A 21,320-nucleotide genomic window follows, 5' to 3' on the forward strand; every position below is an offset into this window, starting at 1 on the left:
TTTAGTATTTCATCTGTGTTACTTCTTCATTATTCATGGGGAAAATATATTATTAAACTATGAAAAATAGAGGCTATAGGAGGCTGATCCATAAGAAATAGATTATTTGTTCATGAGTTGTCAACAACAAGGCGTCAAGCAGGCGAAAATTATCTTTGGTATCAGCAGGATCCCACTTTTCTTATCTTATCACTAATATCTGCAGCTGGTGTCGACTCCGCCATTAGTTCTTCCGAAATTCAGGGTGTGTTGAGTCTCCCAAAGATCGCAGTCATCAAGGGTATATGTATTGCTTCTTGTATCCCCAGCCTTAGAAATTGTCTTCAAATGAAATGCAAACCCGTTTGACTTGAAAATCAACCTTACGTGCTGGAATGAAGTATTACATGCGAACAACTGTGTAAACGGACCCTTCTTATTGAATAATGACAAACGCTGCTTTGAAAGAGGCAGGTTTGCTAATTAAGGCAGTGCAGAAGGAATCGGATCATTCACACTCCGGAAGTGGCCAAAATGAGGGGCAGACCACACAGACTGACCTTCTCTGGTGATTCCCACGTCGAATCGGTGATTATATGAAATGCACAGCAGAAGTGAGGAAAGTAAACAGAAGGAGCTGATCGGGCTTTTACTGTTAGTGCTCAAAGTGACTGTGGATTTTCAACAACTACCTGTGCAGTGTTGTCAAGTTTCTCAACGGTTATAGCTACAGTTAGCAGTGAACTGCTTTTCTCTGAATTAGCATACAAATATAACAATCGTTTACCATCTTATAAGCTTGACTCTCGTATGTTGAAGTCATGGGGCGATGGTTTGATTAGACACATCATTACAACCAATATTAATGGAAATGTATGCTCTCTTGCATGGAAAAGAACAATAAGGCTAATCAATTTCTGTTAAAGTTCCTCGGAAAATAATGGAAATGATTCCGTGGGCTAAGAAGCCAGATTAAACAGCGGGAAGCATAAAAAAAGAGTAAAAAGGACATGAAGCTAACGAACTAACAAACCAGCATATATAATAATGAAAAGTTTTACTCACAACAAAATGTAACCTAAAAGACTCCAGGTTGAAAATGCCCCAGCACCATTAACATTCTCTTGATTTTAATTGTGTTATGATAACTAAATTCAAAGGTATATGAAGTGCCGTTCAGTCAGACATGACACCCAATCCCCTTACGCGTGAGAGCGAGGCCAGAAGGGAAGGATCCTGGATACGTGTCTATGGGATTCCCATCCTGCTGACGACGGCGTTTTGTGCTGTAGGCGGATACCTGGCTTTCCTGTCCTACGAGAGCAACCACGGCGATGATTCGCGGTCTCCTCAGCCAGTGTCCTCCTCCCCGTCCTCTTCTTCTCTTGTCAGAGGAAAGTGGCCGAGTAGTACTTCTTCATCTTATCTCAGTGAGAGCTGGACGCTACGTAATGTTAACCTGTGTAGGTGTTGACGACTTTAATTTCACAAATGCTTTGTAGTCAGATTCTTCTGTAGTCTAAACAACCGTCACACAAATGGTATGATCTACTTCACGTATTTAAGTGATCTCCATCACTACTTGGGCAGTTCGTCTATTTTACAGTTACAATTAAATCACAAGCCAATGGCAGCGCTAACAATCCTTAGTGTTCTATATATTTGCACATTATAAAATATCAGAACTCGCAATGTGGCTATTCCAGTTAATCTTGTTAACTACTGTTTCACCCTAAGTTCTTAGGAAGGAGTGATAGCGGCTGGGATTTCAATTCTATTAATGGAAGAGGTTACAGATTTGGTCATTTTTACTTTCAGTTTGTGTATTGTGTATTCTTCTTTCTTTGTGAGATGACTGAGTTCTCTCTCTCTCTCTCTCTCTCTCTCTCTCTCTCTCTCTATACATATATATATATATATATATATATATATATATATATATATATATATATATATATATATATATATATATATATATATATATATATATATATATATATATATATGTTATATATATATATATATATATATATATATATATATATATATATATATAAATGAACACATGGGAACGTTTTTCACAAAAATAAATTTTAGACTCACCACGGGACCGAACCCTGGTCTTTCGAGTGGGAGTCTAGAGCATTAGCAATTCGTGCCCCGTATAGTATTCCTCGGTCTCTCACTCGAAAGACCGGGATTCGCTCTTGTGGTGAGTAAAAAATTTATATATATAATTTCCTCCAACTCTCGATGGTTTTGGCATGTATGTAGTACCCCGCATTACCATGTAGTAGAGGTTACGTACTACCGGTCAACTTGAGGAGTCTGGAAGCATATTTAATAAGTAGACTATGTAAAAACTAAACGGAATTCGTAATTAAGACCCTTTTGATACCCAAACCCTGAGAATTTCACTGATATCTTATAAACAATTACTTCTTTAATTGAAGTTAATCGTATGTATGAAATTAACGTGTATTTATTAAAGTGCCTCAGTGGCGTGGTTGGTATGGTATTGGCGTGCCACCTCTATGGCCGCGAGTTCGATTCTCGGGAATTCCATTGAGGGGTCAGAGATGTGCATTTCTGGTGATAGAAGTGTACTCTCGACGTGGTTCGGAAGTCACGTAAAGCCGTTGGTCCCGTTGCTGAATAACCACTGGTTCCATCAACGAAAAAAAAAAACGCTATACAAACAAACAAACAAACAATATATTAATTAAAAGTGCCTACACACCAAAGAAAATTGAAGCTCTCATCTATTTTCGGGACTGCAAGAGAGAACTGATATAGGGGGACCTATATAAAAGAAGAAAATGATGGAATACGTTGACAACCTCAATGTCCTTATTCGTGCACATGGCGGCAATTCATTCTTTTCTTTCTTTTCTTATTTCTTTGGCAGGCTACTCAGCCATGTCTTTTCCCCATTATGCTCAGGTAACTTAGTCTAAAGCGTATCCATTATAATCTCAAACCGAAATTTCAACTCTTCAAGATAGTGACTGCCTTCATTTCCAATGATCTGTTGCTTAGATTTATTATCCGATTGAATATTCGGTCAGTGACATCTACTTTCCTTCATTTTTCTTTTCACCCTTTCTTTTACAACTGCTACTTTTTCATTTAATGGCAAAGAGATTTAACTTGTGTTCTTGAATTCTATAATCATCAAACCCTGAGTCTACTAAAACATGAGTGAGATATTAATGGAAATGTAAGGTGACTGTTGATCGTAACTGTCTTGGCTTGAATGGAGATGACATTCAAACTGGTTTTTAGCATAAGCCTAAGCATCGGTTGAGTACTAGAGGATAGAAGGATGTCGAGGATTAACTGACATGACTTGAAATGAGGTCTGGCAAAAAAATATTATTTGGCGCAACTTCATTAAGACCTCGTGAATCCCTAGAATTCATTCAAGCACATCAACATTTTCTTCAATACTGACACATTTTCCTTTATTTCCTGGTAGCCATTGAAGTGCCTGGGTCTGTCCCCGGAGGTGTCTATACAGACCTCATGGCAGCCGGTATACTGTCTGAAGGCGACTTCTATTACCGATTCAACGACCTCAACTATCGATGGGTGGCAAAAGAGGATTGGTCGTACTCTACAACATTTGAAGGTGAGCTTCCTACCTGTATGCATTAGTTCTTGAAATAGATTTTTTTTAATGAATTCTGTGGTGTGAAGAGGTTGCATTTTCATGGGATGTAGGAAAAACAGTAGAAAAAAAGGGGGGGTGGGGGGAACCAAGTATCTTCCAGTGATAACCCAGTATGTATCCACCTTTGTCCAAGTTCAGGGTAAACTCATGCTAAGTAAAGTAGACGGTAACACGAAGATATCGTTTATTAATATAATTTTTCGATCACACAATATAGAAATGGGTGTATATAATACTTTCATCCCGAGGGGCTAGTACTGAACACGTCGTCCCAAGGAGTTTCTACCATGCTTAGTGCGGCCAAATTAGATTAGGTGAACATGTAGGTAGATACATACCGGGTTATAATACCCCATCTACCAAGCCAACTAATCTAACTCATCAAATATATAATTCAGACTCTAATATTATGACTGAAACGGAAAATAAAGGTTCATTATCTTCCTCACAAGTTGATGGCAAACCTCGAAGACATTTTAGGGAAATTTGGGTCGAGGATAGTTCTTGGGACACATGGGATGAGGTACCATGGCAAAGGGACCTGGGCTAAGAAATCTAGTCTAGGAAATATTTTGGACGGTGTGCCATATCAATGCAATAAATATCCACAATGATGATTAGGTCATGTTTATTTTCATCTGTAACCTATTGGCTCCTAAGGTATAGCTTAAACATGGCTTTGACCCCAAGGACATTAGGCCTAATGGAGACTACATGGCCCAGTCTTTTGCTACTATTGAATATAGCCCTTGACACGACTGAAGTCATGATTTTATGTCTACTTGACCTTAAAACATAAGTACTGACCTAACTGTATGTCTTGCTGGAGACATTACAAGCTCTTAAGTTGATTCACTAATTATGTACAGTCGACCCCCGGGATTCACGAGGGCTAGGGACCACAATCCCTCCCTGTAAATAGCTCAAATCTGCAAATACTGGACATCCCTCTAATAACGCATATAACTGCCTATTTTGATAGTTCAAACACCATAACCCCGCCTAAAAATGCTTATGCCTATCTTTTTAATAATTTTATCATGAAAAGTGCATTTAGTCACAACAATAATATGCAAATACAGTAATTAGTGAGTATTTCTCTATGAAAAATCCACGAATAGGCGAATTTTCTAGGAATAATGTGGATTTAGACATTGCAGAAAAATCCGCGAATAGATGAAACTGCTAACCAGAACTGCGAATAGTCGCGGGCCGACTGTACAGCTAAGATTGAGATAAGATTCTTCCTTTGGTACTTATAAGACTTAACTGTATATCAATGAATAATGCCGTAGAAAAGCAAACATAATAATTCCATGGGAGTTTTCCATGAAATATATTACATACCATTAATACTTCTATTTTGTGATTCCCCATTGGCCAGTCGACCCAGAGATGGCTCAACACCAGAGAGTTGTTCTCATCTTCGATGGCCTGGACACAGCAGCCGAAGTTGTCGTCAATGGTGTCGTTGTGGGTAAAACCAACAACATGTTCGTCAGATACGTGTTTGATGTAAAGGAACGGATACAGGTCAGTTTCTGAGGCAACTAAAACCTAAAACTGTAGATTTGACTAATATTCACAGACAGTTGTACATTTCTTAAGCTGCTCAGTGTGGATGACACAATATTTCCTACACTCTGGAACTCACAGAATTATCTCTATTCTTAAACTTCTTGTTTTATTGCAAAGAATGGGGGATACATATTTGTGTTTATCTCCTCTTCACAATTTGTTATTCTTAATTTAAAGAATGGTTTCGTTAGACAAGGATGGTTCAAAATCCGTGGGATTATTTTGGACACATTCATATGGAGGCCGAAGCAAGTTTCCGTTGAATTCAATGTCGATGTTTCTTCTTTTTCTAACAAATAAAGATCCTACTCTTGGAGCTTTTTATTATATGTCAAATGCTTTTGGCCTTGTTCCATATAGAAGGATTATCATAGCCACGAAGACCTCTTATCTTCTCGGTTTCCTGGAAGGAAACAGAAGTTAGGGGGGTTACATAGCTCTGTATAAAAAGCATATACTATTACTTCAGTACAATGGTATCAGTAGATTTTATTAATTATGATAATACATTAATAATTTTATTTCTTTTACTTATAGAGAGAATTGCTCAGAGCTTTTTGTGAACATTTAAACCAGAATTCTGTTTTACTCTTCAAATCATTGCTCATGTTACTAAAATAATACTAATAATAGTAGTTTATGAAAAACACAACAGCAGAGCCGAGATAGGTTACTGAACATAATGAAGCCTACTCTCCCACCAACAGGAGTCAAATGTGGTAGACCTCGAGATCAGATTCGAATCGCCATTGACTTATTCTACTCGAGCCTTTGAGGACCAACTTAAGGACTACCTAGTGCCGCCCAAATGTGTTCCAAAGGAATACCAAGGGGAGTGCCATGCTAATCACATCCGGAAGATGCAGGCCTCTTTTTCCTGGGACTGGGGACCAGCTTTTCCTAATATGGGAATATGGTGAGATGGTTATCTCGTTTTCCCCACGCACTCTCATTCTCTTCCTCCCTTTGCCTGCATAGATGAACGTAAGTCATCTTGCTGTTTGGCGCACATTTTCTCTCTCTCTCTCTCTCTCTCTCTCTCTCTCTCTCTCTCTCTCTCTCTCTCTCTCTCTCTCACACACACACACACACACACATTTTACACAAATTAAAGTATCTTTTTTAGGGGTATTGGCATAAACATGTTGGAATATAACAAACAAACTCTCGCTCTTTCATTGGGGTATTCATTTAGTCATACATAGATATACACACAATGGCCACCTAAACTTGCTAGAATAAACAGCGCAGCAGATCTTAACAAAAAAAGAATTGTAAAAAAATGTTCACATATAAAAGCATTCAAACATTAACTTTCTGATATGTGAAAAGTACATTATATAAGTTAGAGGTTAAGTAATGTTACAGTGATATATCAACTTTGCACAAGAACTGAGAGGTTGTTTTAGTTTTCATGAATACCTGGTATACGCATACTGTAAGGTTGAAGGCTCAATGCTGAATTGGGATAGAGGTGCATGCAAACTTAACTAGAACATATAAAATAGATGTTTATGTAATTTTAATAATGTCATTGTACTCTGTAGGAAGCACTGGGAGCTTACCGGCTTTGACACCCTCAAAATAAGAGACATTTTGTTCACTGCTACACCAACAGAGGAGCTTCCTGCTAAGCCTGACTTCAGTCTGAGACCTGGATGGAACATCACGTTGGAGGTATAATTTCTTTGTTCATTCTTTTACTATTATTGTACCATTTGACTATTATATTTCCTTAGTCGAAGAGCAGACTGGATGCTCTTCAACAAACGGGGCGCTAGTTTCCTGTCAACTTGACGAATTGACAGTACAATTACACCAGTGGGCAGTCTCCCATTGAGTAGATCTCTCAGCTAGGTACATATCAGGCAAGAAGAACGGTGTGGCAGACAAACTGAACTGTTGGGGTCAGGTCTTGGGGACAGAATGGTCACCTCATCAAGAGGTAGCAGAAAGGGTATTCTTGCAGTGGGGAAGGCCAGCAGTAGATCGTTTGAAACTAGGTTCAACAGAAAACTAGAGCTTTTTGGTTTGGTTGTTCCAGATCCCTGGGTCGTGACAGAGGATGACCTACAAAATCCCTGGGACAGCCTGGAAGCGTATGACTTTCGCACGTTTCGCCTAATCCGTCAAGTGATCAACAGAATGATGATCTCCCAGAATCTCAGGATTATCCTGGTACTCCTTTTTGACCAGACGTGGAATGGTTTCCTTTCTTCTAACCTTATTGTCCAAGGATGATTCCCCTATGGTACAAACTTCTTTGCCAACCACACATTGAGAGGTTTCACTTACCAGTATGGTCTCTATCTCTTCATGGCTGGAGACTATCAAGTATCTCTTTCGAGCAAAAGGCTTTTCTGACAGAGCAGTAAAAGAAATGTCAGGTTCTCTCAGAAGAGCTCCACAGCCGTGTATCAAGGAAAGTGGGCAGCCTACTGTGATTGGTGTCAAAGGGGTTTCTCTCCTGTTAGAACTTCCATTCAATAAAGTAGTGGATTTCTTCATCTTTCTCCGTAGGGAGAAAATACTCTCAGTTTAAGCCATCTAAGGCTATAGAGCTGCTCTTGGAATGGTTTTAAAGAATGTGGACCTCTCCTCATCTTGTGATGTTTCTATGCTTCTCAAAAGTTTCGAGCAGTCCTGTTCCCCAAGAGATTTCAAGCCTCCAAATGGGGACCTGACCATGGAGCTTAGCAGTCTCACTTGCCCTCCATATGATCCCTTACAGGGCTCAACACACAGAAATTAGACTTTCATTACAGTTTTCTTATTGGCCATGGCTTCATCAAAGTTGGTGAATTACATAGACTCCTTTATTGTTAAACATACAAGAAGTTGGGGTTCCATAGCCTTCGAATTTTTCCTGGAATTTGTAACTAAAACTCAAAATCCTCTGTTCATGACAACAGATTCAAGTCTCTCTGAATCCCCTCTCTTAGGGATTTTGTTAGTGGCCAAGATAAATTACTGTTATGCCCCGTCAGGGCACTGTGAGCTATCAAGAAAGGACTCTGCATCTCAGACCTGTTAGCTGAAGACTTTTTGTTAGCACAGGCTGGAACAAGAAAGAAGTGTCCAAGAATACTATCTCCTTTTGGTTACTTGAAGTGATTATACAAGCTTACAGTTCTGCTTCACATTCAGATGCCGATACAGTGCATGTAAAAACACGTAGTGTTAGGAATCTAGGCACTACCATTACTTTCAAGAAATTGTCGGTTCACAAGATTTTGAAGGCAGGCACCTGGCTTTGCCAAACCACCTTCACATCCTTCTGTCTGCGGGACGTTGCCCACAGGTCCTTGGAAACTTTTTCCTTGGATCTGGTGGTGGCTGCTCAGCAAGTTGTGTAGCTCATGCAGTGCCCCTGGCGGGACAGTTTGTATCTTCCTAAGATATTGGATATGGAAGTGAGAGTGAATGAGATGACTGGTCTTCTTCCTTTCTCTTTCTTCTCTACCAGAGGGCAGTAGAGAAAATAATTCCATCATGTGCTGGAACTGGTTAGATACAGGTGAATGAGCATCCATTCTATATAGTTTTAGATATTTGTTCCTACACAATACATATTCTTTATAGAAGCAGGTCCCATTCCTTTCTCTTACATAGGGAGAGACGAACTGGCAACAAATAAGATTGGTGACTAACATAAGTTTTGTTGTCTCTGGCATTTGTATACCATCCTCGAGACACAATGTATATACTTATGTATTCACAGTATTCGATGCATACCAGAGCCCCGGCGAATAGTTAGAATAAACAAATAGTTGAAACCCCTTTAAAAATGCTTAAAACTGCCTACTTTGTTAGTTAAAACTCAATAAAAACCCACTAAAAATTTGTATACCTGGTTTTTTTAAAATAATTCTATCGCAAAAAGTTCATTTTATGATGAAATTGATAAAAAAACGCACAGGAATTTGTGGATATTTCTCGCAGAAAAATTCCGCGAATACACGAATTTTCTGCGAATAATGGTTAGATATGGTCCACAGAGAAATCCGTGAATGTGTGATTCTGCGAATGCCGAGAACGCGAATACAGGAAGTCAGCTGTACATAGTCTATTACCCGAGATGTCTGGCTGTTTAGTAGACTTGTGTTTGACAGATCAGAAACTTACAACTCCTTCCTATGCTCCGTCCTTTGGCCAGGAAGTGTGCCCAGGTGGTCTAAACCTTCAGTTGGCTCTAAGACTCTCTTATCCTCCCTCCAAGCATAAGTCCTCTTATGTTAAGCCCAAGTTTTGTTCCATATATGGACAAATGACAAATTATAATCGATTTGTATTTTCCATAACTAACAAACCTTCGGTCTTAATGTATACAGCCCACCTCAAGCCACCCATCATTCATTCCTGGACTGGAAGGCCACCCATCATTCATTCCTGGGCTGGAAGGCCACTCATCATTCATTCCTGGGCTGGAAGGAAAGTGGTATGATGATGCGTAGCGGGTAAAGCAGGTCACTTAGCTTCCTCCTATTCCTCTATTGACTGACACCTGTAGCCGCCAATTGCTTATGTTATTTTCAACCATTATTTTTGAAGCAGTTAAGCTTTATGCGCTTCACTTTTTCATGCTTCACTTTGTCACGAATTTTTTGTGAAACATATCTTACAATTTTATGCGGGAACTTTCACTAATTCGCGAATTTTTCTGTGGACCATTTCTCTAATATGATCACTAAATAACTTTTTTTGTAGAGCAACACTGTATTCACTGATTAGGTACTGTATTTTTCATTAAAGGTATATGTATTTTGGGAGAGAGAGAGAGAGAGAGAGAGAGAGAGAGAGAGAGAGAGAGAGAGAGAGAGAGAGAGAGAGGTGTTTAAATCAAACTCTAACCACAGTATAAATGGATTCTGTAAGTGAAATAACGTTTTATTGTTCTTTTGCTTTTTTATACATATAATGGATATGTATAGTGAGAGAGAGAGAGAGAGAGAGAGAGAGAGAGAGAGAGAAAAAAAAACTACAGTTAAACTATGGCTTAGGAGGAGAGTAAGAATGTTGAATGTTGCATACATATGAAATTCTGATTTTAAATATTACGGTGAGTAGAGATGAAACATCAACAGTGATAAAATATTCTCTTGTGTATACTGTTATGTGCTATAGCCATAGTCAACTAAACTTGTAATGAAATACGGTACAAAAAATCAGACAAAGCAAAAAATATGGCAAGATACCTACGTCGATCTACATAGTAGTGAACTTGCTGGATTTGTTGATTTTCATTGTTTTATTTATGTTTATGGTACAGTAATTGATATTTCATTAAATGATATACAGTACAGTGCTGATTGACGAGAGAAAGAGAACTGAAATTCCGTCGTCAGAGATTTTGCTTCTGGTTTTGAGTTGCTTAATTACGTATGAAATTTCGATTTTGAATATTTTTTACGGCGATTGCATCAATATAATAACAGTAAGCGAAATAACATTTTATTGATATTTTGCTTTTTTTCCCCTCTCATTAAAGGATATGTACACACACACACACACACACACACACACACACACACACACACACACACACACACACAGAATTTTTTATACGTTTATGGGGGATGGTGAGGGCTATCCAGTAAACACGTAACCACGAAATATGGCGTAACAAACCCAGCATTCTGTTTGGAGGAACATGTCCCGTCATTTTAAACTACCCACATATTTTAGATAAGCTCTATACAGTAGTGCTATCCTATAATACGTACTGTGCAGTAAATATAATTTCAAAATCATCTTAGAATACAGGAAATTTAATAAAATGTACGTTAGCTAAAAGAAAACGCGCGTGTCGAAATTATATGGGATACTAAAAGTATCAGTTGTAGGCGGTTACTTAATGTTACAAGGTGACTTTGAAATGATACTGGGGTCTTCTGGGATGATAGTTTGAGGTATATTTATGTTTGAACTATTGATTTTGGAGACGAACTGTTAAAATAGGCAGTTATAAGCATTGTAGGGGTGTATATATATAGTTGCATGCGTCACTTCATAACGCTTGGATTTTTCGCCAAATTTCATTTTATCCAATAAAAGTACATTTAAAGTAAATAAACGAAGTAGTGGGTTGTTTTGCAGTTCAGAAACCCAAGTGATTTCTCCAAGGCTGCTTTTACTTTCTGAAAGGAATGGCACAAATAATGCCAGGAAAATTAACTCTATTCGCCCCACATGCGATGAGAACGACACGTACTACCTTTGTCTCACTTGACATACTGTTCATGCTTCTCCCAGACTTCAAATTTCCTTTCAATTCATAGCAAACTTGAGAACTCTCAAAAGGAGTCTTGACTTTTAGCATTAGCACAGGACTGCAACGCCATTGAGACCACTTATGTTACCCTTAACAAGATCCTTCAGCCGAGCCTACGATGCTGTCTGTTCCTTAAGGCTATTGTTAAATTTCCAGTCCAATTTCGTATAATCACCTTCAACGACCTCTAGCTGTCATTAGCGTTTTCTGCGGTATTTCTACAGAAGCAGTCCGCATGGACTGCAAGGAGCATAACCGCGGACACGCCATCCACTTGGGATTGGGGCGTCCAATGTATTTCGCTGTGTTTAGTACTGGCCCCTGGGGGTTTAATTACAGTCGTCCTAATAAATATTACTTAAAATTCTTGTTCAGTAGGTAAAACTGGATAGAAAAACCGCAACTGCCATAGTCTAGGCCGCCGCGGATAAGTACCCTAGATCTACCTTTTCTGCCACCCAGTTAGCAGGCCACTTGCATTTGATCACACATCATGGGAAAGGGGAGAGGTTCAGTTTTCACACCTCCCCTTTGGCAATAACTCTGTAACGAACACTCGTATCAGAACGAGATTTTGCTACAGTGTATTACGCCCAGTGCCGTAATTTATAAGGGTATCACGAATCACTAATTGTAAATGGTAACTACAATTGTCCCTGTGCCAAGAGGCAAAAACTCCATTAGCCAGAAATGAATTACGATCACAACAGTAGCTCCGCCTACCCTCTCCCCCCACCTCCACCGCCACCCCCGTCCTTCTTCCTTCCCTCACCTTTCCTTCTCTCTCTCTCTCTGAAAGTTGTTTCAGTTTAAACTTATTTTGTATGATTTTTCTGTCTGTCTGTCTATCTGTCTATCTATCTATCTATTAATAGTTTACATTGGTGTATATTCTAATGAAAGGCCTAGATAAGGTAAGATTCACTCCACCTATGTGAAATCATTTATAAGATACTACCTCACAAACCTTCCCGGTAACAAATGAACTCATCTGGATTCTCTCTCTCTCTCTCTCTCTCTCTCTCTCTCTCTCTCTCTCTCTGTGTGTGTGTGAGTGTGTGTGTGTATGAGTGGTAGCTACTGTAAATGGTTATGAGAGTGAGAGTGAGAGATATCTGAATGTATGGTGGAGCAGTAGAAGGATAGACACTATGATTTATGGTAAAGCGACTGTTATACTTGTGGTTTGTTACCTTCTTCTTAATCCTCATGCGGACTCATGGTATCAGCAATATAGTACTTGTATTACGATGGTGAAGAAGAGATGGCCACCACGGAACTGGACTGTCGGCACGGTTTCAGAAATTCGTTTGTCATGCAAATTTCAACTTTTTTTTAGCCATGAGAAAGCCGCCAATTGTCTTCAGATTGGTTTGAACAGGCAACTGGGTATAGTTACTCTATGTTACAAATAAAAATTGAGCCTTTCTACCGGACATTCATTTAGAGTTAAATTCTTGATTATACCGATGCACATATAACAGTTGCTTTACCATAAATCATAGTGTCTATCGTTTTACTGCTCCACCATACATTCAGATATCTCTCACTCAAATAACCATTTACAGTAGGTACCACTACCAAAGAGAGAGAGAGAGAGAGAGAGAGAGAGAGAGAGAGAGAGAGAGAGAGAGAGAGATGAGCTGATCAGTGTATAAATAAATCAGTCAACAGACAGGTAACAACCGAGTGAATCGTTAGATATATCCACCAGTGTAAACTATTATTAGATAGATATAGAAAAAATCGTAAAAAATATGTTTAAACTGAGGTAATTTTCAGAGAGAGAGAGAGAGAGAGAGAGAGAGAGAGAGAGAGAGAGATGAGCGGGGAACAATGCATAAATAAATCAGTAAACTGGCAACTAACAACCGACTGGATCGTTAGATATATACAACCATGTATATTATTCGATAGATAGATAGATAGATACAAAAATCATACAAAATAAGTTTAAACTGAAGCAATTTTCAGAGAGAGAGAGAGAGAAGGGAAGGTGAGAGAAGGAGGAAGGACGGGGGCGGCGGCGGAGGTGCGGGGAGTGGGTAGGCGGAGATTTCTACTGTTGTGTTCGTATCCATTTCTGGCTAATGGAGTTTTCGCCTCTTGGTACAGGGACAAGTGTCTTTATTCTTTACAATTAGTGATTCACGATACCCTTATAAATTACGGCACTGGCTGTAATACACTACAGCAAAATCTCGTTCTGATACGAGTGTTCGCTACAGAGTTATTGCCAAAAAACGTGCTTGCACTGTCTCTGAAACCCATAGCAGAACCCTACAAGTCCTTCCATAGCGGAATCATACTCCACATGAAGCCCCAACTCACCAACTAAAGGTGGCCTCACACTAGGCCTTTTTTCCTCCAACAGCGAGCCGTTGCTGCCGAAAATGGAAAATCGGGAGCTTTTAGCTCGAGATTTTTGCTTCCCGACTTATCAGGAAGCAGCGAGCACGAACCGCGAGCAACCGCGAGCAACCGCGAGCTGATAGGACGTACTCTCAGACCTTTGGCTTCTCTTCTCCTGAGCCACTCTCGAACCCACAAACTTTTTTTGTTACTCTTGCATTCACGTAAGATTCCGAAAACACATCACTGCAGCACATCTTGCAACAGTGCGACAATTTCTGGGCGCCATGATGATATCAGCTGATCAGTTTCGTTTACTTTTTCCTACTGCTCCTCGAAACCACGAGGTCCTAGTGTGACGATACAACACTTTTGCTCGCAAGCATCGGCTGGATGCTGACCAAAACAGTGAGCAAGAAATGACTAGTGTGATACCAGCTTTAGACAACATCCTTGTGTGATCAGCAATTCCAGTCACACCCTACTTACTCCCTTCATTGGTAGCAAGAAGATATACATTTTCCTCGACCACCATCCCAACTGGCTCATTCTACAACAAATGCCAAGAAAATTGTATTTTCGACTAGAATCAGTGTCTGTAATCCCAGTTCCCATTCCTAACAGTCCTCTCCATTCCCATTCATAGGTCCTCAGTTTCCTTTTAAAATTGTTTCCCCAATTCCTATTCCAGCGAATCATTACCTATTGAAGTAACATAATTGCTTTGTGATGTGTTAAAGTCATATTTAGAATAAGTGATTTATTTGCATTTTGGCAGCATGCTTTGAGTAAATATTTTTGCTTGAAACAGTGAAATTGAATAAAGTTATGCTTTGCGCTTGCACCTTGAAGTAAAACAAATTCTTGCAATATTCTTAGCCTTAGTTGATACAACTCTGACTGTCTTGCAGATGTACTGGCAGTGCTATATCTGTGTGTCAAGTAACTGTGTTAAACAGAAACAATTGCAAATTCCATTTACCTAAGGGATCATAAACATTATTTTTGAGTTGTGCATTTTCTCCTGCTGTTCTGTGTCAAATCGGTTGAAGGAAATCCTGTTTTTACTTTTATGTGATAACTTTAGAATTAGTTTTAGTTAATTTTAGTTGCATCTACTTGTACCTGGTGTGGCACTATTTAGTGTTTGTAACTGTTTAATGTAGCCTACAGCGCCATGGGCTTCAATAGAAACTCCTATAATATCCCTTGCATTTTTTCTCAATTTTAGTGGATGCATAGTGTTTTCTTTTGAACCTATTTTGGTAGCTTTGTATACTTTTCACAACAAACATTTGACTTATTCTGTTCGCTGGCCCCTTTTTTTGTTGGACATTCAAATTGAGCCAAGGCTTTGATCGAGTCAATCAGTTGAAATCTTAACCCTTGGACCCAACGAAACCAGGGCTGCCATGCGACGATATTTAAGAGTAAAAGTTGTAGGAGAGCAATGTCAGCTGACTTTGGGTGTTTAGGGATGATTGTTTGGGGTGTATGTTTTTGAAATGATAGCAGGTTGTTTTAGTGTGTTAATTTATGGTATATTTTTGTTTTAAATATGGAGTGAATTGTGAAAATAGGCTGTTACATGGATTTTAGTTTAAGGGATACAGGGTATTTGGCAGTTGTAAGCCAGTTATAACCATTTATTGAGGGGATTTTGCATATATCCGCATTTTTTGCATTTCTGTGGTGGGTTCAGGAAGCTATTCCCCGTGTAAATGTAGGGGAGCATTGTATTCCTATAATATATTAGGTATAAAGTTTTTAAAAATCATTTCATAATATTTATACACAGTAGACCTAGTTCCAACTGGTTCATGCTGCCACCATCCCAGTGGATATATATGTTACAAAGGGCCTGCCCACCCATTTATATTGGTGGATGCGTTTTAGCTACAGCAATAATTTCGTATTAATTTATTTATCTTTTTTTAAGCATTGAGGCATAAAAACTAATAAGGTTGGACTGTTTAAAATTTTATGGTTGCAATTAAAATTAATATCATAAATTATGAGATATTTTCTTTTACCACTTTAACATGTGGACCTAGGTTTGATGAAGGCATTTTTTGTCGAACACCATTGGGGCTGAATGAACGAAAGCTTTTGGAATGTACCATCATTGCCTCCAAAATTTGGCTACACATAATATTTTCTTTCATTTTTTAAATATGTGACAGAGTTTACTTTTGAAACATATTATGATTTTGTAACAATCTTGTTTTGCCCTTGAAATAAATGGTAAATATGTATGCAGAATGCTGGTTGCCAGTTAGTGAATTTTGAACAAAATCCTATGCGGTCACGTAAGCATCACTTATGAGCATGGGTGTATCACGCATTTAAATGGGTAACGAACGCCACATTTAATTACCAACAATCTTAAAAAAGGAAAGGTACTGCACTGTAATGTACTTAATATACTGTGATCTCGATGCAATTGCAGAATTACTTCAGTATTATTGTCAATTGTTATGGGACATGTATTACAAGTAATGATGAATAATAACCGCAACATTTTTTGATAAATAATTTTCAATTGCAGTGATTATATTTTAGTACAACTGTAGTACCATTTAATGTCGATGTAGAATGGTAGCAGACTACCTGTTCCTCCGATCAGGTACAGTTGAAATCTGGTTATTATCATTGTTATTGAAAATGATGATACATTTGTATTGAACGAGCAAAATACAAAGAAATTCCTGTTTCTGAGAGTATCCATCAGTTCAAAACAAAATGAGGAAGCCAACAACACAATCTAATGCTTTTAGTCATTACGATGCAAGCCTTTTTATGACATTCTTTTGTTACCCTCAGGTTGTATTCGATTCAGCATTAGAATCTGGCTCAATAGAAGGCGAACTTGAGATCTTTCTTGAAGACGTGTTCAATGTGACGACAGAAACAACCATCGTTGCAAAAGATTTTGAAGCCTCGAAGACAGTCACGTTTGAAATAGGCCAGGTTAGTTATAGAAGAGACTTTGTTTACTGATGAAATGATATTTTTGTTTTCTTGTGAAAAAACAAAAAATTTAATCATTCCTAACAACCACTAGGCATGTATGCCTACAAACTATCCTAGACTCTCCTACCAAGTGTAACCCAACCAAGACAGGGTCTATTATATGCTCTCATAATATATTTTCAGCTGCAGCCACTATTTAGTCATAATCACACATCAGTTAAACTGATTATCACTTACATGTAATTATTAATAATTACTTATTTTACAGAATTTGGTTGAAATGTGGTGGCCAAATGGTTTCGGCGTACCCGGTCCTCGTGCACTTTATGACCTGAACGTTACATGGAAACCAAAAACTGAGTCGCCTGCTTCCTCGAAAGGAGTCAGAGTCGGATTTCGAACTGTCGAGCTCAATCAGGACTTCGTAGACCCAGCCAACGAAACTCTAGGTCTGTTTCTTGCCACAGTGTTTTTGATAATATAAAGGCTGAATTCAAGTCTGTATGTTATGTTTTTCCCTGTACTTTCTCAAGTTAAAACATCATATGAAGCGTCTCCATTCTCTCTTCTCTTGTGTAATTTCTGCTTGAGTTCCCAGTGGGCCCAGTCCTTATCTCTATCCTTCCTTTATCATTTTCTGATCGCTCTGACTGGGTAGTTCCCAACTACATCACATCTACCACTTCTCTGATAGATTGTTCTTCCATTAGTCCAAGCCATTTCAATCTGTTTTCCATTTTACGTCCTCATTTGTGATAAAATCTTTCAAATGCACTCCAGTTATAAATCTCCTGGATTTGCAGCCATATTTTCAACATTTCTCTTCTGTATAAAGCAGCACAGATCTTACACAAAATCCTAAATGTTGGTTCATAATCTGCACCTTATTAACCAGCGAAAAGAATATGAAACAAAGCTACAGAGACAGAGAACATTTTTATTAAACAGGAACTTCCTGAGGGAAATCAGAAACTAAGCTCAGCGTTACAATGTTAGGTCAGTAAGATCCCACAAACGAAGTAAACAACTTCCTGTTCTTTCATAATTTGCTGTTAACATTCCATTCTGAGTCGTTTTTAGATGGCAGTTTCCCCAGCAGTAACTTTTGTACGTAAGGTTACTTTTCTTTCAGTCAGAAAAAGGTTTGCAAAGTTCACAACAAGAGTTTCATGTAATCAGACGTATTGCAGTTTACAGCAAAAGATGTGCTGAAAGTTCCGGCAACTCTCTCAGTACCCAATATCATTTAATTTTTCCTGTAATTAAAACCAAATATTATAACGTTCTTTGGAAGATGTCGCCTTAGTCAAGCAATTCAGAGTAAAAAAAAAAAGAAAAAAGTGTTGGTGTCTACACTACAATGAACGTTCTTTGCTGAACTGTCGGTAGGTCGCCATTACCGTGTTCACGTGAACAATGTGAAAATGTTCATGAAAGGAAGCAACTGGATCCCTGCTCACATTCTTCCCGAGGTGGTGAGCAGAGACTATACTTTGGAGCTTCTCCGGGCAGCTCAGATCACCCACCAGAATTGCATCCGCGTCTGGGGAGGAGGCATCTACGAGACAGACACCTTCTATGAGGTAAATCATCTGCATCGCATAAAATCTTCCCACATCTGAATCATGAAAATAAGCAAGAATTGAACTGATTGCCTACATTTTGCTTTGTACATATTGCTTTCAATATTTTTGCACAAAATTACACTACAGAAATGCCAACTCTGACCATGATCCCTCAAAACACTTATTTGCGTGCTTATTAATTGATAGCTATGATTCTTAGAAGTAAATTTTTGTATATTTCTTACATGTTTTTGAGGTGATAAACTTATATAAATGCTTTCAGCTTTCGGGCAATCAATATATTTTAACACAATTTTCAATATCCTCATCGTGGGAAAGATCGCTGATGAACTGGGCCTCCTGATCTGGCAAGATTTCATGTTTGCCTGCAGTATGTACCCTGTTGACCAGCCTTTCCTGGACAGTGTTGCGGATGAAGTTCGAACCCAAGTTCGAAGACTCCATCATCACCCAAGTATTCTTCTCTGGGCAGCAAACAATGAGAACGAAGCAGCTCTTAGAGGGAACTGGTAATCTCATGTTCGAGCTTTTTTTTTTTTTCATTTCACTCCCACTTTAAAATGATGGAAATATTTTAATCTCGCTTCAATTTACAGAAAATTTCAGTTCCATTTTCACATATTTACAGACTTTTGAAAATCTCCCTCGGACTTTTACTGTTTTCCTTGTTTTGCTTTGCACATTGGCTATACATACTCAGGGATGAATTAAGCCTTTCCTGAGCCTTAGGCGTTTCCAAGATATTGGTCTACATCTGGCAGCTATTCAGTTATAATGAATTTCAATAACTCTTTGCCATGAAATGAGTGAAATTTAGGAAATGAAAATTAACATAGTGTGTATTGAATGTTCAGGAGCATGTGTCAGTCTAGCATTTCATCCTATTTTAGAAAAACTCATCTTTCAGCTGGATAGACACCAACATTCAGTGTTTGGTGTCCTGGTTGACATAGCACTTTCCCAGGATAAAGTGATCTCAAAAAGCAGAAATCGAATGAAGGTACATCACAGAGGTTTGGAAAAATGTCTTGCTGCTGAGACTGTGATGATCAACCCTGAACTGCTAATGGAATGACGAAACATTTAATCAACTTGAGATTGATAAGCTGTTTTCACGATCTTTATGTTTTGAATTTGTATTCTTCTTTCATTCTGTGCTGCCTCTCACGAAAGAGACTGGTGTATTTCCACACTGGAAAGAATTAAACCTGTTTCAAGATTCTAAATGGACTTGAACATAGCTCTCTTCCCTTTCCTTAGTTTTTACTAAAATTTAATTGATTTGAAAAATATAAACTAATGACTAAAACAATTTGCACTGAAGAATTCTACAACGCATTAATCTTATAAATTATTATCTTAACTAAAAATCTTGATATAAATTTTCTAAAGCAACTGGTTTGGCTTACTGAGTGTCTTTTAATAAAAGTATGGTCAGAATGTGTCAGCCTGTAGGTGCTGCGCGGAATTTCATGACTGAGTGTTAGGTCACTAGTGCTACTTAATCTTCCAAACATAACCGAATATTGGGTTGTGTAATCTTTCCTGCCACATGTAGGCCATTACCTCACTTTGGATACTGGCAGAAAAAAAAGATAGTAACAAAGTAAATATTAACCAGATTTCCCCATAGTCTATTATTTGCAACAAATAAATTTGCAGTAGTAATATTAAATTTCGTCTGCTTTGCGAAATTCAGGTTTCAGAGTGATTTCCAACTTCCCGTTTTTTCAATTACAGGTATGGCACGGCATCAAACTTCGAGAAGTATAAAGCGGATTACAAAAAGCTGTACGTCGAAACTGTTCGAAATGTAACCCAGTCCCTCGACTCCAGTCGGCCTTTCGTTGTCAGTTCTCCAAACAATGGCATCGAGTCAGAGGAGGAAGACCACGTGGCTAAGCACCCATATAGTAACCTTTATGGTGATGGTAAGTGACACTGCTGACGGTTATTTTTGTAGTCTCGCCTCATCTCGTAGCATCACAGATTTTATGCCATACATTTGTGAAAGGACCCTGTTTTTCATAAGAACATGAATCTTTTCAACAACAGCCATTTATTTCCAGAATTTAAGCAGCAACTATCATTTTCCTATATTACTTTACATGAAATTCTAACTTTAAGTATAAGAAATAAATACAAATAATAGTATCTTCATTATCTATATTTTTGCTAAGAAAAATTGCAGTATTGTAAATAGTGTTGACCTGAAACTTTTAAAACGATTTGGACTGATTATCCATCTGGTTTTCTGGTTAGAAGGTATAAGCTTATACTTTGAAACTTGAACTATCTGCAATAACCTGGCACTGTTATAGAAATCATTCTGAAGAACATTTCACTGTGTATTACAGAAGTACTATACTGAGTTCAAAACTTGACCGGTTTCCGGTGAACTTATTTTCTGAATATTTAAAAAATCATGCAATGCACACTGGAGATGGATTGCCAATACAAAGATAAATGAAAACTAAGGAAATTAATGTTTCAAGTGGTCTTCAAATCGGACCATGTTTAATGTTCTTTTCTTAACGAACCTCCATTCGTCAAAAGAAGACTGAGTCTGAAGAAAACTTTGTTAATAGTTTTATTTTTCGAGAAGAAACTTGCAACTAAATGCCCTTATCCACTTACCTAGCCCAGCACTCCCCAACCTCCCCTCCCCCCTCCCGCTAAAAAAGTGTGGGTTGGGCATCCATCAGAGGGAGGAATAAGATTTACCAGAATATCCCCTTCAGGGATGTAGTGACGTCCTTGCACCTCACAAGGGGCAAGCAGTCACTACTAAGGGTGGTTGTAGGGTTCCGTCGCCCCTAGATGCATTAACATTTTAGTCATTTACTTGACCTTCATTCCTGTTTAATGGATTTAATTTTACTGGCCACTAGTTTTTCACACTTGTTTT

At 38.4% G+C, this 21,320-nt stretch overlaps 1 protein-coding gene across 5 annotated transcripts in view; it reads left to right on the top strand.

Annotated features, from left to right (window-relative positions):
• Positions 1-21,320, top strand: part of LOC135201402 (beta-mannosidase-like) — an 82,260-nt gene that overhangs the window by 38,749 nt on the left and 22,191 nt on the right. For 4 of the 5 annotated variants that reach the window (XM_064230293.1, XM_064230288.1, XM_064230290.1 and 1 more), the window contains exons 3-11: positions 3,458-3,610; positions 5,037-5,185; positions 5,938-6,146; positions 6,778-6,907; positions 16,677-16,823; positions 17,095-17,275; positions 18,216-18,409; positions 18,731-18,921; positions 20,153-20,343. In XM_064230293.1, coding sequence (XP_064086363.1) covers positions 3,458-3,610; positions 5,037-5,185; positions 5,938-6,146; positions 6,778-6,907; positions 16,677-16,823; positions 17,095-17,275; positions 18,216-18,409; positions 18,731-18,921; positions 20,153-20,343 — 1,545 coding nt within the window. Of the gene's footprint in view, positions 1-234; positions 1,443-3,457; positions 3,611-5,036; positions 5,186-5,937; positions 6,147-6,777; positions 6,908-16,676; positions 16,824-17,094; positions 17,276-18,215; positions 18,410-18,730; positions 18,922-20,152; positions 20,344-21,320 lie in introns of those variants that run through there. The other variant, XM_064230287.1, reaches the window with a different exon arrangement.

Source organism: Macrobrachium nipponense, chromosome 28 (assembly GCF_015104395.2).
Source record: "Macrobrachium nipponense isolate FS-2020 chromosome 28, ASM1510439v2, whole genome shotgun sequence".
Taxonomy (NCBI): domain Eukaryota; kingdom Metazoa; phylum Arthropoda; class Malacostraca; order Decapoda; family Palaemonidae; genus Macrobrachium; species Macrobrachium nipponense.